This window comes from Phaethon lepturus, unplaced genomic scaffold (genome assembly GCF_000687285.1).
Source record: "Phaethon lepturus isolate BGI_N335 unplaced genomic scaffold, ASM68728v1 scaffold24168, whole genome shotgun sequence".
Lineage (NCBI taxonomy): Eukaryota > Metazoa > Chordata > Aves > Phaethontiformes > Phaethontidae > Phaethon > Phaethon lepturus.
This window is the reverse complement of record NW_010555918.1, coordinates 1-21,266: the sequence shown is the minus strand read 5'-3', so window position 1 is coordinate 21,266 and position 21,266 is coordinate 1. Positions and strand designations below refer to the sequence as shown.

The 21,266-nt window shown below is 38.4% G+C and overlaps 1 protein-coding gene across 1 annotated transcript; it reads right to left on the bottom strand.

The window, feature by feature from the left end:
• Positions 1-2,600: 2,600 nt before the first annotated feature.
• Positions 2,601-20,035, bottom strand: FRRS1 (ferric-chelate reductase 1). The gene is given in 17 exon segments (XM_010292329.1): positions 2,601-2,693; positions 2,799-2,860; positions 3,982-4,125; positions 4,845-4,903; positions 5,067-5,164; positions 6,135-6,221; positions 6,492-6,607; positions 7,386-7,502; positions 8,041-8,188; positions 8,740-8,838; positions 9,755-9,934; positions 10,781-10,931; positions 11,562-11,656; positions 12,871-13,007; positions 13,234-13,429; positions 15,113-15,154; positions 19,985-20,035. Coding segments are annotated over 17 exon segments (1,875 nt in total).
• Positions 20,036-21,266: the final 1,231 nt, after the last annotated feature.

Here is a 21,266-nt window from a genome sequence, read left to right as displayed (position 1 = left end):
GTCAAACATTTCCATAGACTCTTTTCTTCTTTTTTTCAAAGGAGTACACCAGAGATTTTAGAAGTCACTAGAATACAATGACACATTGCTTCCTCTTACTAGTCATGCAGGAAGGGGGCAGGGGTGGTGGTGTGAACAAACATTGCACAAAATTAACAAGTCTTTCCATAGAATAAGTTACAATACTGCACATAAGGCCCCACAAACTATGCAATATTGCTAGCAGTGGGAAGGAACAAGTTATCCAAAGAGCAGCTGACAATTTTGCCATCTTTAAAACTATATTAGATGTGGAAAGAAGGATTTTCCCCCGCCTCCCCCTTCTTGAGGAAAAGAAATCCTGCATTGCAGAGAGAAACTATTTTAACATTCAATTTCAGTAAGAGTTTCTCCAGGAAGCATTTAGATAGCTTTAATTTGTAAAACACCATCTACAAAGAAAACTGATGATTAATTTTGCTGCTAGGCAAGACTATTCTTTTCTATGTGGTAGTGTACCTTACTAAAAGAGGCAAAAAACTTTTAAGATATTTACATTCATGTTTAAAAACCCCATGTTCATTGTCACATGCAAATGAAACAACACATAGTACAGCTATTGTATTACAGAAAGAATCCAGCATTGACTTTAATTTAGACATCAATTGTACCTAGGTTGAGAGATTTTCTTCTATAAACTCATGGTATACAAGAGTCCCCCAAAACTTTAGCACTAGATGCGCCTGTGATTCCCAGGCTTTTGAGATCAGAGTTCTCTTAAACACACACAAACCCATGCAATTAGTCATATACTTCTTGCCCTTCAGCCTGGGTTTTGCCATATTTCTTCACAGTCCCCCTTCCCTAATCTGCACAACTTCTACAGCTTCCACGAGGAAGGGGGATGATTCAACTTACACTCACGTGCAGCCTGCTGCCGCCACTGCCAAAGGGATTAATCCCAGCTCTAGAAACGTCTTATGGCTAAACCAGTTACTTGAGCAGCCAAAAAGATCAGTGACTGCAAACAAACTTGTAGCTTTCTGGCTGTGATTTGTCCCTGCAATAGGCGGTGCTGTGGATTTGGGGAGATGGAGGAAGAGACAGAAATAGGCAGCTTTAGTAAATGGAGAACCACTACCCGACCCACACGTACAAGTATTTTAGAGCTAGCCATCAAGTAGTAGGGACATGTTGTTGTAATAATCTATACAAAGCCAGGCCTATTTGCTATTCTGTCCAATACTTCAACACCTTTATTCCCAGCCACCTTAGTAGCCCTAGGCTGAAGATATATTTTGAAGCATTACAACTAGAAATCGATACTTTCCAGTATCAAAAATGAAGAGGTGTGGAAGCAAACTATCCAGAGCTGCAAAAAACAAATGCAAAGCACTGTACTGCATGGCATATTAAGGATTCATTTCTGAGATGCCATTTCAAGAGTGTCTTTCTATACTTGGGCAAAAAATGAACCAAAAAAGTTAAACAATATAGTCTCTTTCCATTCCCTGTGCCAGTTCATATATTTAGATAAATCTTTTGTTGACTAAAAAAATTCCCTCCCATATTCTTATGAAGATAGGTCTGTCTCCTATATACGCCAGCTCAAAGGACTCTCACTTAACATTAACAGAAGCTGCTTTTCCTGCAGTCAAACCAACCCCTAATCTACATTTCGCTCAATAGTGCGAATACAACTGCAACATTCCTGAGCAAATATTTTCACTTCCATTGAAGCATCAAGTGGCATAAAGCCATCTTATTCACACAGAAAAGTAGTTCAGAAGCCACAAGCAACTAAAGACAGCAAAACCCAGAAATCCATACTTACAGATAGGTTCTTCCTGTTTGAGTTTTGGATAACTACAACTGGTTTTAATGCACTTGTATTGCAAACACATTTTCTCTTTAAGGTTTAGAGGGACTGAGGGAGATGGGATGGGACAGAACAGTATTTTGAGTGAGGCAAATGGTGGTTTTACTAAAGGACTGAAGTTCCCAAACTCATATGCTTGTCTAAGTGTACTGCTCTTAGAGCAGAGAGAATATTTTTTGCATTTAACTGCAAAGATAGACAATAGCATTTAGCTCATGCATCAACCTGCATTTGTGACAGTTTTTCACTAAGGTTTGGGTTTTTTTAATGCACAAAACTGTCATGAGCAGGAAATTGTCACATCACATGCCATTAGAACACAGTAAAGTGAAGTGAACAGATATGATAGATTCCAGATCAATCTTTCCAGTTTTCCCAATAATATTAACAAAAGGTTTAGGTAACTGACTATCAAAACAGCATTTTCAGCACATCTTCTCAGTCATCTTAATCTATAAGCTTCAATCAAGTTAATTACTGCACTTAAAAATAGAGACTTCATTCCTTACTCAGGTGAAGACTCCCATTAAAAGTCCCATCAGAAGACAGCTTTTGCAGGACTGCAGCATCCTTCTATAGATTTGAATTCAAGTTCTCCCTAATATTGAGCATGACGCACATGTGCTATTATTCTTCAATTACATCTTCAGGGAGGTGTTGAGGGAAAAGTTGTAATAGGAAGCATTCCTTGCAGACTTTTCAACTGCACGGTATTTCATCGCTAAATTCCGAATGACTTATTTCATATTTGATTGATTGCTGCCAGGAAGGCAATGAGGAATACTGTATTTCCACAGACATAGATGGTTAACACAATCTGTTTAAACAGACGACCCTGCAAGAAAAGGGGAAGAAAAGCCATAGAAATGTCAGTCTTTTTGTTCGTTTAAACAAAGAATCATCCCATCTCATAGCAGTTATTTACAGAACTGTGACTTACCTCTGCTTCTGCAGATGTGAGTGACTGCAGTATCTGTACTCTGTCATCCTCTATCACTTCCACTGTTAGTGGGAAGGAAAAAAAAAGTTAAGTCAGCTCTTAAGAGGAAGGGGTTTTTCATTTTTCTACTGCAGAAGTGTTGATCCTGTGACTAAGTCTTAGACAGCATCAAATTTGAAAGCATTTTGAAGCCTCATTTGACATTGTATGGCCTGTGCTATCGTGCTCACAGCACAAGTGAAAACTTATTCTGGAGCTGACTTACAAAAAGTAACTTCTGGACGTTGAAGTGGCAAAACATTTTGTCCCATTTCCTAGAGTGAACCATCAAAACACTGAGTTTTGAGCTGAACAAAACATCTGTTTGATCCAACACCTTTTCCGTTTAAGATAACTAGATTTCCTTAAGAAGTATTTTCCATTAGCCAACATGAGAACATTCATTGTTCAGATATTTCAGGTTCATTTCTCTATTTCTAGGAAGTAATTACCGCAATGAAATTTAAATTCACATCTTTTATAATCACTCCTTCTCTACATGCCACCTTACACAGCCCCTTAACTAACCATGCTTCTTCAATTCTGCAGATGTCTCATCCCTGCCTTAGATATAGGTCATTTACATGTGACACCAGCCAGTGAAGCTAAGAATTTCCAATGAAGTTACTACCAGTCGCTTTAAGAGACATATTGGAGTCAGGACTTCACCTTCAGTCCCCTGTTCACTCAAAAGTGCAAGCATTTATGCTCAAGTTTCTGATCATTTTGCTCATGCAATAACAGCCATACGTACCAGCAATTTGTCACAATAAAATGCAGACTAAACGTGCATCAATTAACCTGGACTTCAACTACCCACCTGGGAACAAAATCATGGCAAACGTTGATAGATTCTTGGAAAATACACATTTCAGTCTGCCCCTATAAACTGTGGTTTGAGAAATAAGAGGCTAATACTTAAAATGCACAAAACCAATTTTTCTAGAACATTTGGGTATTGAAAACTGGTTTATTCCCATATTAATTTGTACAGAAAATATGACACTGTTACTTGAGAGTTATTCCCTTTCAGCTTCCAAGTTAGAGGCCAAAGAACACCTCTTGAAATTCAATCCACTCTGTTACATTTGTTGCACAATCCTGACCAAGCCAAGTAACAACAGGAGTTTTGTTGGGTTTGTACCTTTGCGTACGAGACAGTAGCTGTGTATTTCCAGAAGAACATCAATAGCGACATGCCAAGCTACAAAACCAATCATTGTATAGGTGTCCCATGGGTCTGGTAGGTCAAGTGCTGGTAGATCCATTCCCAAGAACATAGTCACCACTAGTCAGTAAAAACAAGATAAAAAGACACTAAGAGTGCTGTGTCAGGGTAATTAAAAAACCGCTCGACACCTTTGGCAATAGTTTTCCCATGAACTGCCTACAACTACTTGGGGAATGAGGTTAGAAGAGTCCAGGCAAAAAAGCTTTTTTTTTTTTTTTTTTTGGCAGTGGGAGGTGGAAGGCAGGGAGAAAAGGAGGTGGCCAAGATAGTTTTCATTCTGCTCAGTGCCCTGTCACATCCCAGTCACATAAACACTAGCATTTGTGACTACCAACAAGACCAAAGTCACAACAACATTGGTGCTTAAGCTGCCCCTGTGGAAACTTGTCACTATTAATAGAACTAAGCACAGCTTCTGGTTCTGTGAGTTTCCCCTCTCCCTTTAAACAACATTGAACTATGTTACTTTAAGAACACTATCCTCAAATCTTCCAAGACAAAAAGAAATAACTCAAAATAGGAACAGGTCCTCATTAAAGAGATATTTCAAGATTTGTCTGTAATCTCTTTGGTTTTACATAGTAATTTTTTCTCCCTGAAGCTGTTCCTGATGATCCACTTAAAACTCACACAGGAGGTGGCCATCAAGAAAACGAATCTTCAGAGATGCCTGGACTGGATGTCCATAGATGTTTTAGACAAGCAATAGGCCCAGACAATGAACAAAGTTCCTTTAAATCACTTAAAAGGGAGTTACAACTATTACTCCTACTCACCAGCTAGTATTCTAGCTGTTGTACCAGTACTCCAATGAAACCAGTTAAACCACTGCCTCCTACAAAACAATGAAACACATTTATTTATTACATGGCAGGGGGGCTGTAAATAAAAGAACACTGTTACCTACTTTAAAGATATCTTTTCAATGTAAAGAATTTTTAAAGAAACAGGCATATTTAATTCCTGTGGTTGTAACTTAATGAGTTAGTTGCGAGTACCTTGGTGCATGACGAGATGGTCTGAAACCTGCCATAAGTGGTTGGAATACTGTCAGAGCCATCACAGTACAGCCGAGATAAGGATGAAAACCTGCTTGCTAAACACAGGACATTTTTCTTTAATATCATATCTACATAAAGATATAGAAAAAATACCAAAAAGTTGATAACTTTATTTATACTTGTATTAGTAAGTTACAATGGTGGAACAGCACTGTGTTTAGACTGGCAGAGGCTACAGGACACAGTAAGCTGCCCTGCAGCTCGATGAAGATGGTTCTCCTTGGCAACATGAGACACTGGTAAGTCTGCCCATGGTTTGTGCCACCTTTTTGCTGTATTTAGAAATTCTACCAGCTGAAGAGCAGAAAGCACTATGACTGTAGAAGCTATGCTACAAGCTCTTCATCTTCAATCCGGCGTCTTCAGAAGAGGCCTATTTCATAAGTCCTCCCAGCACTGGTCTCCCCTCTCACCCTATCTGTTCTAGTCTTAACTCTAAAATATTTTATTCAATTTCTCTAGCTTCTAGCTCTACCTGTAACCACATTCTCCCACCTTTAATTCAGATACTCTCTAGAATTTCCAATATCTGTTATCACCCTGCACCAAATATTATACAGGTGACAACAATACATATACAACCTGTATCTGTCTAGTATTCCGGACCAAGCTTAATCACTGGATACAGTTACTCAAGTCCAAGTTAATAACACTTACTCCGAGAGGGTTTACCATGTTAATGAGTCAGCAATCCCATCCTCATGCCCCTCCCAAATTCAAGTTCTCTAAGGAAACGGGAAGAAGCCTGATTTAGTACATAAAGAAACTATAAGCAAAGACTTTATTTGTGAGAAAGAGGAAGGAAAGTACTGAGGTTTTTCAACTGTAGTTAAAGGAGGCAACATTCTTCTTCTGTGTTGCTAGGATTTGAAATCAGCCTACCTAAGGACAGCTTTCTCAGCAATTTCCTTGGCAATAGTTGTAACACATTAGTCATCAGTGGACCTCCTTCTCATTTATTTGGTCCAACCTTTACATTTGAGTTAAACAAAAGCACACACTTACTTGGCTCCAACCTCCTCGATAAATAAAAGGCAACACAAAAGAAATGCTTGTAAGCGTGACTGTGGTCAACATTAGCATACGATGCACCTAGAAAAGTTAAGTTTGCTTTTAGAAACTTTACAGCTTTCTTAATATGCCAATACATTTAACGGATCTACAGTTAAAAATGTTCTTGACTCTGCTGTTACTAGTAAAGTAGGTGAACTTTTGATTTGTAATTGTTCCATTTTGTAAGATTAAAGAAAGATAAGAATTACACCAATCTTAATCTCCTGTTTCTTGGATCCAGTAGGTTTATAATTCTGCTTACAATAAAGCTAGAAAATACAGCTGGAGATATGGGGAGATTTTGCCCACCTGAAACCACATCTCTTTTCCAAACAGGAATGAATGAGACCAGACAGGTTTGAAGAATCGTGCAACAATAACACCAATACTAACTGTGGTAATCCAAGCAACAAACATTAGCGCTCCTGAAAATTGAAAAGAATACAAGGTAAACATGCGTAATTTAGCTGCATATGAATACAGCTTCAAAGATTGTGTAATAGTTTAAGTCTGTACACATATGGTCAGACTTTACCAGCAATAAGTTTTTAATCACCTGGTTCAGACTACAACTTCATAGCATTTATCTTGCTAGAGGACAGAGACATCCATATAAAAGGTAATCACACTATGCCCACACAGCATGACAGAGCAGCTCTGGCTATTGTGCATTTCATATGTGCCAGTGCAGTCAGTACATGCTGGTGAGAGATGCTGTTCTGTCACCAGCTTAGATGTCAGAGGATGAAAGGTGACATTGCTTACAATTTGTTTCACAAAGAGTGAGTGATAGATCTCTCATGGGCCGGCTTTAAAGTCTTTAAAGTGCGAGACAAAAAAGTCTCATTAAATTCAATGGCTCTGGACTGTCAGTTGAGGGGTTTCTCATTTCAAATAGAATTAAACCAATAATGCAACTAGAACAAATTAAACCAGAGAGAAAGAGGTAAGCAGAAACAAGACCCTGTTATAAATTTAAGAGAGTGCAAATGAAGGTTCATTTTCCTGAGTAAAAGTTTCTTAAATGAAAATTAATAACTTTACCCCCTCTTCACAGTCTCAGATCTTGCTAGCCAACAGTATATACAACATGAGTGCCAGAAGGACAAAAGGAAATACATACTCTGCAATAATGAAGAAAACTTGACACTCCAGACTGAGCAAGTCTAGAACTGTAAGACAAAACTAGAAGTCACAGCTTACCGTGAGCCTTGATAAGTCTTGGGGACCGGGAACCTCCAATATCCTGAGGAAGGCCTGTGACATTGTATATTCCATTGGTGATCAGAGGCTGACGACGATGTTTGTATATTAGTCCACCTAAGCAGTGACATGAAGTGGTTTATTTACAGCTGATGAAAGCCACTGCACTTGTAAGTGTACCCACTCCTTATTTATGAATGCAAGCCCTGTTGTGACCATGGAGCATAATCATACAAACTAAATTTCTGACACACAAGATAGTAAGAACCTAAGATGTCATCTAAGCTGTCTTGCATACTTAATGTACAAGGACCAACTCACCCATGCGACAGAAAATAGCTTTCTCCACTACGCGCACAAAATAAGAGTATTTCCCGTCGATGCTAGCTCCATTTTAAAAAGGTGTGGTCAGCTCTCAAGAAGCTAACAGTTCCTAGCATCAAGGGGGCATACAACACACATATATGAGTAAGTTTACTGTAACTTCCAAAAGAAAACCCATGATCCAGAGAAGCAGTAAAGATGACTGGTCTAAGTGCCTCAGACATTGGGAACCATAGTTCAGATAGTTATCCTTACGTAAGATATGGCTTGGCTGAGAATTAGTAACTCAGAGCTGTTCAAAGAAATGCAGCCATATGTAACTCAAGTTTACCTTCACTAGCTTCCCCATCTGCCAGCAAGATGTAGTAATAGGCATCCATATTAAATCTCCCTTTATAAGCAGGAAGACGAATACTCCTTCTGAAAGAACATTGCAGAACACCATCCACAAGCCTCCATGACACATCTTCAAGGGCATTCTGTGAAACAGGAGACATGTAATACGCAGTCTTTGCAGACTGACAGAGTAATTGGCTTAAAAGTAACCCTGCAAAAGACAAGAGTGTCACTGTTGCTCTAAGAACGAACAGAGATGACTGTGGGGGAGGCGGGGTAGTGGAATAAAAGTCTCTTGCAACTTAGAAGGTATGTCAGTAAGCCAACACAGCAACATAAGGGCTGGACTTATTACCACCAATTTTTCCAGCTCATGGTGATCTCACCTTCCCACCTTTAACACAGGATATACTGATTGCAGCTACAGCCCTAGCAATGCGCAAAGTAATAATGGGAACAAAGTTCTTCAGTAGAGTAAGCTCCCACCATGTGACTTATTTTTAAAAATTAAATTTAGACTTCCAAAGGTAACAATTTTACCATAAAGTAAGAGCCTAACCAATCTCATCTTAGAGTTACGGATCCACCTTACTATTTAGAGCTGCAGTGCCAAGTAAAAGCACAAAGCAGCAGCATGCCATTCATCACTGCAAACCTACGTTTGTGGAAGTATCTTAGTTGTTTTCAAATGTACCTCTGAATGCAAAACAGGAGGACTTCGCCCCTTCAGATAGGCAGTGCTTACATGGACATGGTGGCCCTCATTAACACATAGATATGCATCATCACCACCCTGGAGAGTTTAAAAAAAAAAAGGTATTTACAGCCCAATAAAAACCACTCTTGTAAGTCTTAAAAAGCTCTTTGATTTAATATATGCAATAAGACTTGAAACAGATTTCTCCAGCTATCAAGCTATTATTTCCCAGCTTTCAAACACTTCAGTATTAAAGAGGAACCACATTAAGTAAAACAGATTACACATAGTAAGGCACATTATGATTTACACTCCCGTCATCCCAGGGTAGCAACCATATTATCAGAAGTTTCGTTAATTATTCAGAATTTACTAAATTAACCAGACAAGACAGAGATGGATGTTGATATTATTTTAAAACCCTCTTTGGTTAAATGTTTTTTCTTATAGCTGTAAAGACAAAGTATTGTTAAGAACTAAGTGTTCTTGCACTAGGGACATGAATATAAACAGCATCTCCTTTGTGCAACAGTTAGTTTACGGATTATGCATTTGTCAACAGCATCAGCCCTTCACTTTAACACCAATTAGAAAAAAGGCTCTCTAAACACTTCTTGAGATTGAATGGAGTCACTCCTCTACAAACAATGATGCAATGCAAATAGTTTTCAGAAAGCATAGCCACTCAGTCGCAATAGGTGAGGGGTTTTGTCCGGGTAACAACGAAAGATTTATCTAACCAGGAATTCCATCCAGCTGCTGTGCAATAAGACAGGCTGAATTCTGCTAAGACAGATATTCACAGGGAAATTCTGCTGCAAATAGTCAGTCCTGAGATAAAGCTGAATATCCACCTAGAAAAGGCAACCTGTGCTTCAGCACTGTGGGAGAGAAGTTACTTTGTGTGACATCTAGCAGCATTTCAGTGTTCCATATGTATGTTTTTCTAAAGCACCATTCAAACTTTACTAAGATCACAAAAGCAACTAAAGAAGTAAAATAGGACACTCACCATCCACTGGTCATTGGACAAAGCAAATGCTAAATATCCTTCACTTGGACCACTCATTTCAATAAAAACGGAACTCTTCTCTTGTTGGAAGGATAAAAAAAAACAGGAAGCACTCTCAGGATCACAGTTTGAAGGGTTCCTAATGCAGAACTTCATACTTCCACAACCTGATGCATTGAACTAGACAAGCAAACAAACAAGTCATAAACAATGAGAGTTTCCCTCTTCTTCCCACCTTGCTACCCCATTCTAGAATCAAGCATACAGGGAACAGCAAAGAATTGCCATCTATGTCTACATACCAATCTCTTAACCCATCCCTACAATTACCTCAGAAATAGTAGGTAAAATGACAGCAAGTTCCAAGCTGTGCTTTTAATCAAGTTGAATTTTCACCTTAAAAACATTATAATAGAGTAACTATGAAAAGAAAGTAAAAAAACTTTAGAGAAACTTCCTTTGGTTTAATTTTCAGAGAGGTAGTATCAGCTGTTGGATGAGGGAGAAAAGAAGGGAAGACCAGCTTTTTGTTTCCTTTTTGAAGTAGGAACTCCACTGATACACAATGAGAAAACATATGGATTAAAAGTCACACTTATTCTGGATCAAATAGTGATGCTTGCTCAATCCATTCAAGAATCAGTAATGGAAGTCAGTAACACACATGAACTCACAGAAGGAAGTTTCTGAGACTGTAGTTACTAAATAGGAAACTGTTAGTCAAGACCAAGCAACTCTTTTCCCATCTTTTTTCCCAGGTATGCATAGTATTTTCTGACCATTAAGTTCTAAACTTTCTATCAACCTTCTGACCTGCATGTGGCATGACAACTTTAAATCCACACAAGTTCAGGCAACTCAATTAACACAAGAGGGTAGCTGTCTGATATCCACATCAGTCTCTGATATCCAAGTTGCTCATCCATCGTCTCTCCGTTTCTGTCAATAGGCTGTATCAATGCGATTTCATTGAATTCCATTGATCACAAGTGTTAGACAGCATTATTTACGTTTGTAATTACTTACTGGCTTTGATAAGTAGGAAACCGGGTGTGAAGTTGATATAGCCTCTGATGTTGTGTGCAAGGGTGGTGTTGGTGACAGTGCATTAGGCTGAGAAACAATTGGACCAGGAATCTTCACCCAGAACGTCTTGTATTTCTTCACAACTGTGGCTCTTAAACACAACACACATGGTCATTACTAGATACATCAACTGCTGATTGTTACTTAAAAAAAAAAGGAAAAAGGAAACGCTTCTATAGTTTGAACAACTTATTTTTATGCAGACCTCTAACATTTTAGGTATTGAAGTATGAAAATATCTGAAATCTCAGTGGCAAAATAAAACATACTACTGCCTACTCTACTGGATATAAGAAACATTCATGCTTGTGGCAGAGATTACAACTTCAAGAGAACAGTTGCATAGCTTTTATCTATTAGTTCCCAAAAAGCTAGTAGTATAAAAGGAGGGCATACATAACATTTTGTTACATACAAGCACAGAAAGAGATTAACCCTGTAATTTACAGGCATGAGAACTAACTAAAGAACTACTAAAGAAACTGGTCTCCAAATCCCCTTCTACTGTCCCCACAAAAATCAAAATCATCATCTCCAAAGTTTCCCTAAAGAAAATGTCTCTGCATTAACATAGACTTTACAGCAAGCAAGAGGTGTTGACTTTTCAGGCCATTAGTCCCAGGATATTTTCCAGTTGCTGGTCAATATTTGACAGCAACAACGGTACAGGTTTACCTTATTTGCATTTTAATAAAATAGAACTAATATTAGATTTACTTACAGAAACTGTACACGTTTTGGTGCATCTCCAGGAGCAATCCAATAAACTTTTATGTATTTCTTTTTTGCTTTATTTGTGTGACTGACAGCTGAATTCTGAAAACACACACATATCAAGAGTTACACAGTAGATGTGCAGTAAGGAGATTTCAGCTAACACTGTCATCACAGGCTGCAGCTAAATTCTCAACAGGCACTGCACTGTTTACACTGCACAGACCCAGTGCAACTGGCTTTTCCTCAGCCAGTCATGATCAACTAGGATGAAGGCTACCACTGAAATTTATACATACTAACAAACTTCAAGGCTAAAAGGAACAACTAGAAATATTTCAATCCAGAAGACTCCAGTGATGAGACAGGGGTCCCTGCAGCATTTATGCAGAAATGGTGTGATAATGCTCCATTTTCTGATAGTAAGAGCATGAAGGGACAGTGCAATGACTGTACAGATAGATCAGAACTAGTATTCCAGAGGACAAAAAACAAAAGTAGTCTTGGGGTCAGGCAGTTATTTGCACACGATAAACAGATCAGAGCACTGAACTAAGTCCTTAGAGCACAGAGGGCACAGCCCAGACATCCCCACAGCTTTACAGCACTGATGAATGCATTAATTGAAAGCCACAGGGGGACAGGTAGTATTTTTTTTTCTCCGCTTCTACATCTAGGCAGATTGAGAACTTTGTCCACACCAGCTCAGATGACAATGTACATGTTCATGAAGATCAAGCAGGTTGCTGAAACACTAATCAGAGTTCACGTTTCTTGTACAAGGCAGAATCAATTTATCTAAAATGGATATTGAAGATTGTGATCTAACCTGTTACTAAGAAGGCTCCATTAACAGTAACCGACAGAGTAACACTAAAGATAACAGCCTATTCTATTTACCACAATAACTGCCCTAAACTTTCCTTGTTGCAAGAAATTTACTCTGTCCTTAACAAGCATGGAAAATGATTGATGACTCTCCTCTTCAAAGCAAATAGAGCATACCCTCCTCTTTTTAAGTACAATAACCAGGAATAAGCTACACTCATTGTGCACAAGTAAAAATTATGTTATGAATGCTGCATCTTCCTAGAGCAGTCAATAGCCTTCAATCACCAGGATAGTTTAAATGGCTTGTAAGAATAGTCTGACAGGGTTGCAGTGATCCATGCCTCTATACTGCAAGTTGGACCAATTTCCTGAGAGACTTACTGAGCTCAAAGAAGATGACATAGTTTAACTCTGTCCTGTTACAGGCATGGTCTAGTACAAACATCTCAGTGCTTGATGTCTCATTTTAAGACACTAGACTATACCTTGGTGTGGCCACATGTCAGAAGCTGAGACAGTCTCCGGTCAACTAACACGAAAGAACCAACTGCAGGGCTATCCAGGTGTTCTGCATCCCGGGCCTGTATGAAGAATCCTTCAAAATCTGGTCCAGACAGATGAACTGAAGCAAGAAGAAAAATAAGAGGACATTCTTCTCCAGAGGAAGAATGAAATATTTCAACAATGACTACCAGAAGATCATTTTATCAGTACTAAGTGACTGCTAAACTGATCACCTGAACAAGATTCAACTGCTTAGATAGATCTAGTACAGCTAACTGAGTAAAGACATGCTACAACACAAAGAAACAGTAAATTAAACTCTTCAGCTGTAAGTGAAGAGTTACCTTCTATGTTGTCCCCTGGTTTAAATTCAGTCCCGTTCACTGTAATGGTGTGCTCAGGTGACAGCTGTGGAGAGCTACCATGACAGGGTATCATGCTAGTGCAGGCTTTTCTTATTTTTCCACTTGGATAGCCATCCACAGATGCATAGAAGCAAATGAACATCCAAACAGCAAAAGCAAGGCCAGGCAGCTCCATCTATACAAAGTAAGAGTTACAGGCAATTAAATACTACAAACATTTGCATTACAGGTCATCTTTAGAAAAGTCAGTTGAGTACTAAAATTTAAAAACTTGTTTAAAACAAAAGCGTGCGTGAGAAGACAGCATTCCCAACTGCAGAAGCTAAAAGCAATGTGCACTTCTGATAACTGCCAGACTTCGCAAGAATGTTCACAGATACCATGTTTCAGGCCATCAAGAGTACAGACAGTAGATGGATCCCTCCATCCACTGGGTAGATTATTTCTCTCAGTGCATTTTGACATTACTTTTAAAATTTCTTTTGCTTATGCTTCTCCCATCCTCTGTCTCAAAAAAAAAAATCCAAGTCCCTTAAACATCTGCATAGGACAGATGGATCTTGGAACATGTTTCATTGATGTATAAAGGTCAACGGTACTGAGGAACTACACAGCTAGTACCAAGTCCACTCTTTTACTAATGATAGCTCCAAATTGTGCATCATTACAGACTGTCTTTTTGTTTCCACAACTCGGGTCTGTTTTTTCACATATGACAAATAATTCCCAGGTAACAAGTTCTTCTTTCTGCAGGAAAACTAAAATTGACAAGTGTCAGAAATAGATTTTATACATGTAAAAGAGTGGGAATTTGGTATGAAGATTTAGACAAAGAAATATGCACATTTGTTGCAGACAAGCACAAGACTTTTCCTTTAAACTCTTCCTTTTGGATCTTGGACCTCCAGACAATTAGTCAACATCATTGCTTGTTACACTCTCGTTAAGGGAACAGTATGCATGAAAAACATGTGGGGTAGCAGGACCGAAGAGCCTAAAACCATTATAAGAATCCCCAATTCCAGCATTCATCATGTAATGTTTTTCTCTGCCACAATATTGTTCTCAAAAAAGCTGTAGTAATTGTTTTGTTACTCAGCAGCATGCAGGGTTTACAGCTGCATCTTGTTTACAGAACGCCTTTGCCCACAAGAAAAAGCATTTGCATATCCAAAAGGCCAGGAGAACAGAGATAAACTTCCTTTCAATCCTTAGGCACAAGAAGTGGGCTCTCAGCTCTAGTGGAGTAGATACCAGGCAAGTAGGTCTGCCTCTTGGAAGAGACATGTCCATTTTGCAGCAAGTGATAAGAAGTGTCAGGTTATAAAGTTCCCTGACAGCACGTATGGACATGAAGATAAGGCACAGAGCTGTTTCAGGCTGAACTCTGATACCTAAAAAGCAGTCAAATGAAGACAAGGCATGTCATTTTGTCTTACACACTCTCTAAGAGTAATCAGTATTAACTTGTCCAAAGTTCTCATACATTCAGTGCTAAAAACCCACAATATCCAGGGCAAGGCTACATATGTACTTCAGTATTAGAGCTCCTTGGCAAACTACATCAGTAAATAGAAGAAAATCAGAGGTGAAAGAGGGTTGAACAGTTACATTTCAGGAACTAGAAAAAACCCCAAAACACTCAACAACTCCTCCCAAATATTCAAGATAACATTATGATAATATCTTTAACTTTTAGTTAAAGTAAGCCTTTCCTTCTAGTTCCAATACTTCTCCAAACTGTCACAAATCTACATCAACATGATTTTATTAATAAATTAAGGAAGCCTATAGGAAGCTAAAAATTAAGAACTAAGGTTCAGTACAACAGTGGCATTAAAGCAGCTTTTATATGTACCAGTGAAATCTTCAAAACAAGCTGCTGCTAGAAGAGATAAGGCTGTACACCGCAGAGACAAGAAAAAGAGTAGGTTAGTACTCTAGTTTAAGTAGCAGAAGATGTGGCAGGGATTTAAAACTAAACAAGAAATATTCTTTGTCAGATTTAGCTGACTAAAAGCTGGCAGAAGAAAAAGAAGCAGCAGAGACTAAAAGAACGAAAAAGGCCAAAATCTGAAAGAAGTACTGTACTGAAGAGCAATTTTTAAAAAGTTTTTATTTTTTAAACAGGGTTAACTGTAAGAAAGTGATCTTCTCTATGCACATTCAATTATGAGGGCTAAATCCTGTAAAGAATAGTGATTTCCATATTAATTTAGCATTCCTTAAACAATACTTATTCAGTTGCCTTGAGAAGTCCCTTTCCTCCTTTAATCTGGAAATACGTTGTGGGACTCTACATTCTCTACTTCCACAGCAAAAGAGGCAGAGGGAAAATGGGAAGCGCTTTTATATAGCAAATCATTCTCTGGTTAAAGATTAATTTTGTATTTTCAGGAAAATATCTCCTAAATGTTATTGTAGACAAAACAGTACTTCTCTAGAAGTCATGCTTTAAGAAATTATTCCTTTATTTCAGATTAAAGAACTCTGGACTTTAACTCAAATACTATAGTAAAACCCTTTTTATAACACAGTAGAACTTCATATTTAAAATTGTAGTTTGGAATAGCCAAAAATAGAAGTTTACAATCATTCGCCTGCTGCCCCTAATTCAGCTCAGATCTCACTGTGCCTCCCTACCCCCTTTTGCAGCATACACACACACCTTTAGCTTTCGGCCTCGTACCAATCATAATGAGCAAAAAAGACAAGGACGCAAAATCTGAGTATACAGGAAGGAAGACGGGAAATCTAAGAGATGCGCAGAACTTCCTCATCTAAGCAGGTTAAGATGTCTCCTTTAGCTCTAAAAAAAGTACCCGTTTCAAGAGCACAAAACAGTTTGTCATGCCCTCATGAATATGACAGTCTGGCCAAGAAAAGGAAAAAGTGAGTTAGTCTGGAAAACTGAGTACATATCATTAGTAGTTCAAAACCAAACAATATTAAAAAAAACACCCAAGGAAGATATCTAGTGAAACTAATGAACCAGCAATAAGCAATTCTGAGACGGTACAAGAAGAAGTATCTTCATACTCAGGCTGAAGATCAATAAGCAATTATATCCATCGTCAGCCAGGTATTTGCACAGTAGATCATCATCTGCTTAGCTAAACAACAACAACAACAACAAACCAGACAAAAAAAAAGGCCAGCTACTGGCAAGCAAAAAAGTCACTCCTATATAAAACAGTCACCTATTCTTCTGTACGATTACATGGTTTCCTCTTTTCTCCCATTAGATTTCTACAGCCATGATAGTGTTATTTCCCTCCAAAAGATGTTCTTAGGAATGACTGCATTTTTTAGACATTTAGCATGTCATATACACCACAATGCAGAACAGTAATTTAGAATTAGAGTAACAATCTTTCAAGTTTTAACTAATCACAGAGGTAAATGAATAAGGGTTTGTAATAAGTGAACATACAATAGTGTGTAGAATATACAATGTTTTTCCTGACAAGAGGAATATCATAAAAAAGAAGGAAAACAACTAAATCTCACAACTACCTACATAAATACAAGGCCAAACAAAAAGTGTTAGCATTAATGACATAATCCATAAAGGATTTCTTACAAAGAGAAAAGGTTCAGGAAAGCTGAAGTGCGATATGTGAATCATGCTTAACGTCACCACAAAAGAACAAATGTCTTCATTCTTTAAAAGTAAAAATAAAAACAGTTCTCCACCTCTATCAGGAAGAGCTTGAGAAACTGAGAAACTAATCAAAGGCATCACATCTTACAGAACTGTAACTCATTCTATCATTCTGCTCCTCCCAGGAACATGGCTGAATTAAAAAAAAAAAAGTCAATTTGAGGTCTAAGATGAATCAGCAGATCTCTGCAAGATAGTCTTTTCTAGATAAGAACAACATAAACTGCATCAAAACCTTAAATCACCAAGTAATGCCACTAAAACTAGATTCAAAATAAGAATCTATGTTAACCCAAGTTTTCTGGTGTATGAGTTGTGAAATAGCCTGTTATTACCTATAGTATTTGAAAATACTCTCAGTTTCCACTATAACTTATTATAAATTGTAGATTTGCCCTTCTTGACAGATTTTGCTTGCAAGTTGTATTAAGAACCTTTGGCCATAGTGGCTTATTTGTAACCTTTTGAAATACAACAACTCATTGGTGACAGCCTATGAATTAGCAGACAGTCAAGTTCCTTGTACTAAAGAGGAATAGGAACAATTGACTTCAGGACTGAAGCATAATGATGTTTAAAAAAAAAGGCCAACATAAAAGCTATTTCCTGCAGCATTTTGTAACTGACAATTCTCCCATGTTTTTGTCAACTTACTACCATTTGAACAGCCTGGAAGAACAACAGGGAGTTTAAGGATTTCTTCACTATGCAGTGACTTGTTTTCCAAGACAAATGCATTACACCGAAGTGCTTGTGTTAACCAAGGGCCTGAGAGTACATATAATCTCTTGCCTCTATCTTGCCTGCATGTCAGCTGCACACCATGTGGTAGCACAAACCAGTAAATGCCCCAGTCAAGGTTACAAGGATGTGCTACAGCACATACTAGCTCCATAGTCAGAACACAATCACGCAGCATCAATTGTTGATTTTACTTAGTCTTGTACTACACACAAACTTTTCAATGTGCTCTATACAACCAAAGACAGCGTAAGACCCAGAAGTCCTTTCTCTACAGGTATAGGTACTACTGCATACCACACCATTACAGTATAAGACAGTTATTCAAGCCACTATGTTTCATACCCTTTTTGGAATGGAAAAAATACTTCAATACTTGTTAGTTTGAAGCATGACTGCAGATTTGCTACCCCTTCCCTCACCCTCCCTACTTAAATCTTCAGTGTAATACAAAAGTCACACCCCCGGCAGGAAAGAAAGCTTCAGAACAAGTTTATTCAAAGAAACTTAATTTTTAATCCACCTGTGATTCTAACAGTTTTTCCAATATCATGTCACTCTTGGGGTGGAGGGAGGGAGAGACTTGTGTACCAGAAGCCATTTATAATACAGCCCTCTAATTAACAGAGGGACAAAAAAATATGGAGCGACAGTCATCTTCTCATCACCCTTGCCTAAGTCAGGCAAAACACTTTAGAAAGAAGTTAAGCTTTTCCAAGGAAGCTGAGTAATCAGAAAGTCAGTATTTATTTCATATGGAACTTAATTATAACTGTAAAATTCAATTTCATATAGAGATTACTCAATACTAGCATCTGACTTTTAAATCAAGCATTTCTTGAGCCATACTACCAAGTTATTTTATGTTTGCTGGGCAGATCAAAACTCAAGATAGAAGCAGAGTTTTGGGTTTGTTTGGTTTTTTTTGTTTTTTTTTTTTTTTTTAATGAGTGCCCTTTTTTGGGAACTTACATTGCATAGAGCTCACCAGAAATTTGGAGGAAAGTCATGCAGAAAAAAAATCAGAACAGGGATCCCAAAGGTACTCTATGCATGGCCAGTTATTCCAACAGTAGCAGCATGCAGAACAGTTGTTTTAAATGAGGCAGACAAAAAACTCACTGAACTTTTGGAGACAAAGTAGCTACCATTCTTCATAGTTATGATGGAGTATGACAGGACACCACCACCTCTATGATAGTTCAAACATTAATGGTTAAAGGCCAAAGTAATTATCTGTGGCTTAACCTCAAGAGACTCTGCCTGGCAAGGCAGATTGCAAAGAGAAATTCAGGTTCGCTTATAATAATAGCTACCAACTTCTGTAAAGTTTCAATGTAACACAACTACACTTGTCTTAACATTTAGAATTTATCATCCCATTCATTCAGAAGTCATCTCCTTCTCCTGCTAAGGAAAAAGGATGAAAGAATAAGAAATGGTTGGAAAAAATGAGTGCTGTAATTTTAGGAATAGAATCTTCAAAAGCCTGAACCAACCATACCAAAATTTAGTGCAAATCTTTTAATGATATTTAATATACATGGGAATGTATTCTCCCAAATACATCTCACAATCTTACAGTAACTGGATTTGAATAAATGGAGAGCTGTAAGTTACTCCTCCTGTGTTGAAAACACTCCTACAATCCCTGCACATACCAACAGCTAAGAAAGCCCTGGTATCCTAATACCTCAAGAGCACAATGTTCACACACAAACTCAGGATCTCTTCACAGAAATTATCTTCTTTCAGCTGTTTAACAGAACTTCTTCAGCTGCAGACTACCAAATCCAAAACTAGTTTCAGAGAGAAAGAAGAGATGAGAGGAGGAGGCAAGGCAAACATATTGCCAATTCAAAAGTACAAAAGCTATCATAGACAGAACCCTTCTCCTGAGCACCACCAGACAAGAAGGCAGCAGAAAAGGAAAAGGCCATCTGAAGGAGAGTAAGCTGTATTAACAGAAGGCGTTTGTGCCGCATCTCTTTAGAAACACCTCTTACAGAGCAAAAGTGGACAGCCTTACTGTCTAAGAGTCACCTTCCCTCCGAGTTCAGAAACAGAGCTTGGGTTAACATCTGCCCATTTAAATGTCATCATATCACAATAGCTGTATTGAGCAAGGGCAAAAAACAAGTAGTGTTCACATTCACAATAACTCATTACTTTTGGAATACAAATGCACACACACACCTCCACAAGATGACAAAACATACACACCTCAGCCTCTCCGTCTTTCTACTCAGGAAACATTCGAAGACAACTTCAAGGCTTATCTGTTTCAAAATTATTTTTTGTAACAGTTTAAGAGTAGGTATTTACCTTACAGCCAGTCCTTCCATTAGAGTGACCAAGTCTGAGTAAAATTGCCATTGGCTTTCTACTTATAGTAACACAACTTATATCACATTGTAACCTCTTCTATTTGACTTGCATCTAACAGTATTAACCTTTATCATACCCCAGATCAGAGGAAGTTTGTCTGAAAGAAGAAACAGTACACACACAAAAAAAAGAAACATTTATAAGAGCGTTCTTTACTGCGGGCACACATCTTACACTGCTTCCCAAGCGAAGCCTCTAAGATACTACACTTCAGCTAAAATGTGTGAAATTCCAACGAAGCACTAACCCTGCAGCTCCCTTTGCTCTGTCAGACACATACTTCCACAAAACTCAGAAAGGAATATTATGTAATTATTTTAATTACCTCCTGGTGCAGTTAAGGGGCGGGGTGGGGAACCACAAAGAGAACACAGCTTCTGATGTCGTCTTCATCAAAGCACAAGTTGGTACAAATTTGCAGTATGATTTTAAAGCTTGTTATATACATTTATTCCCTATTGAAGAGACGCTTTCTTTTAGAAGAGGGATAAGCCCATCTTACAAAAGAATATGGTTAAGTTTGGGGTTTTTTCCATATATCCCACCAAGAACGAACAAGAAGCAAGGATCTTGCCCTGGTCAGTTGTTTACTTTGATCATTTACCTTTCTGTTGGGCAGTTATTCTGCATGTAATTTTTAAGGCCCCAACCTTGCAAACCTTTATCTATATGAAAAACCCAAAGTTGCAGGCTGACCTAAAACCAACGTAGTCTGTCACCCCAACAAGCAAACCCCACTAGAGGATCAGCATGTTTCCTGTAACAGTGACCATACAGCCATCTCCTATGCACATGAATGAAGAAACAAAATAAGTAATAGTCACATAACATTAAGAAGCAAACAAGACGTAAGAAGAACATGGTTGGTGCGGTTTACAGATAAAATACAGGTAAAATAATATTAAGGCAAGCAGGCTTAAGAGTCTTCTTTAAAGCAGTTCAGAAATACTTGCATGAAAGGCTGCTGCTACAAGGTGCTTTAAAAGCTTCACGAGATTTTAATTTGCGTTAGGGCTTCTGTCGATATTCTACTAAGCATCTGTAGTTTCAAAAGGCTTGCAGTATCCACACGTTTGAGCACTCACTGGCGTCAGTTTAACCAAAGCGCTCCGGAGCTGCAGCGGCTTCTCTAGGACAGCCCCGCCCGCCGCGCGCCACGCTCGCTCCGGGCAGCCCCACGCGCTGCTCTGCTCGCCCGCAGAAAAGGGGAGGAGCGGCG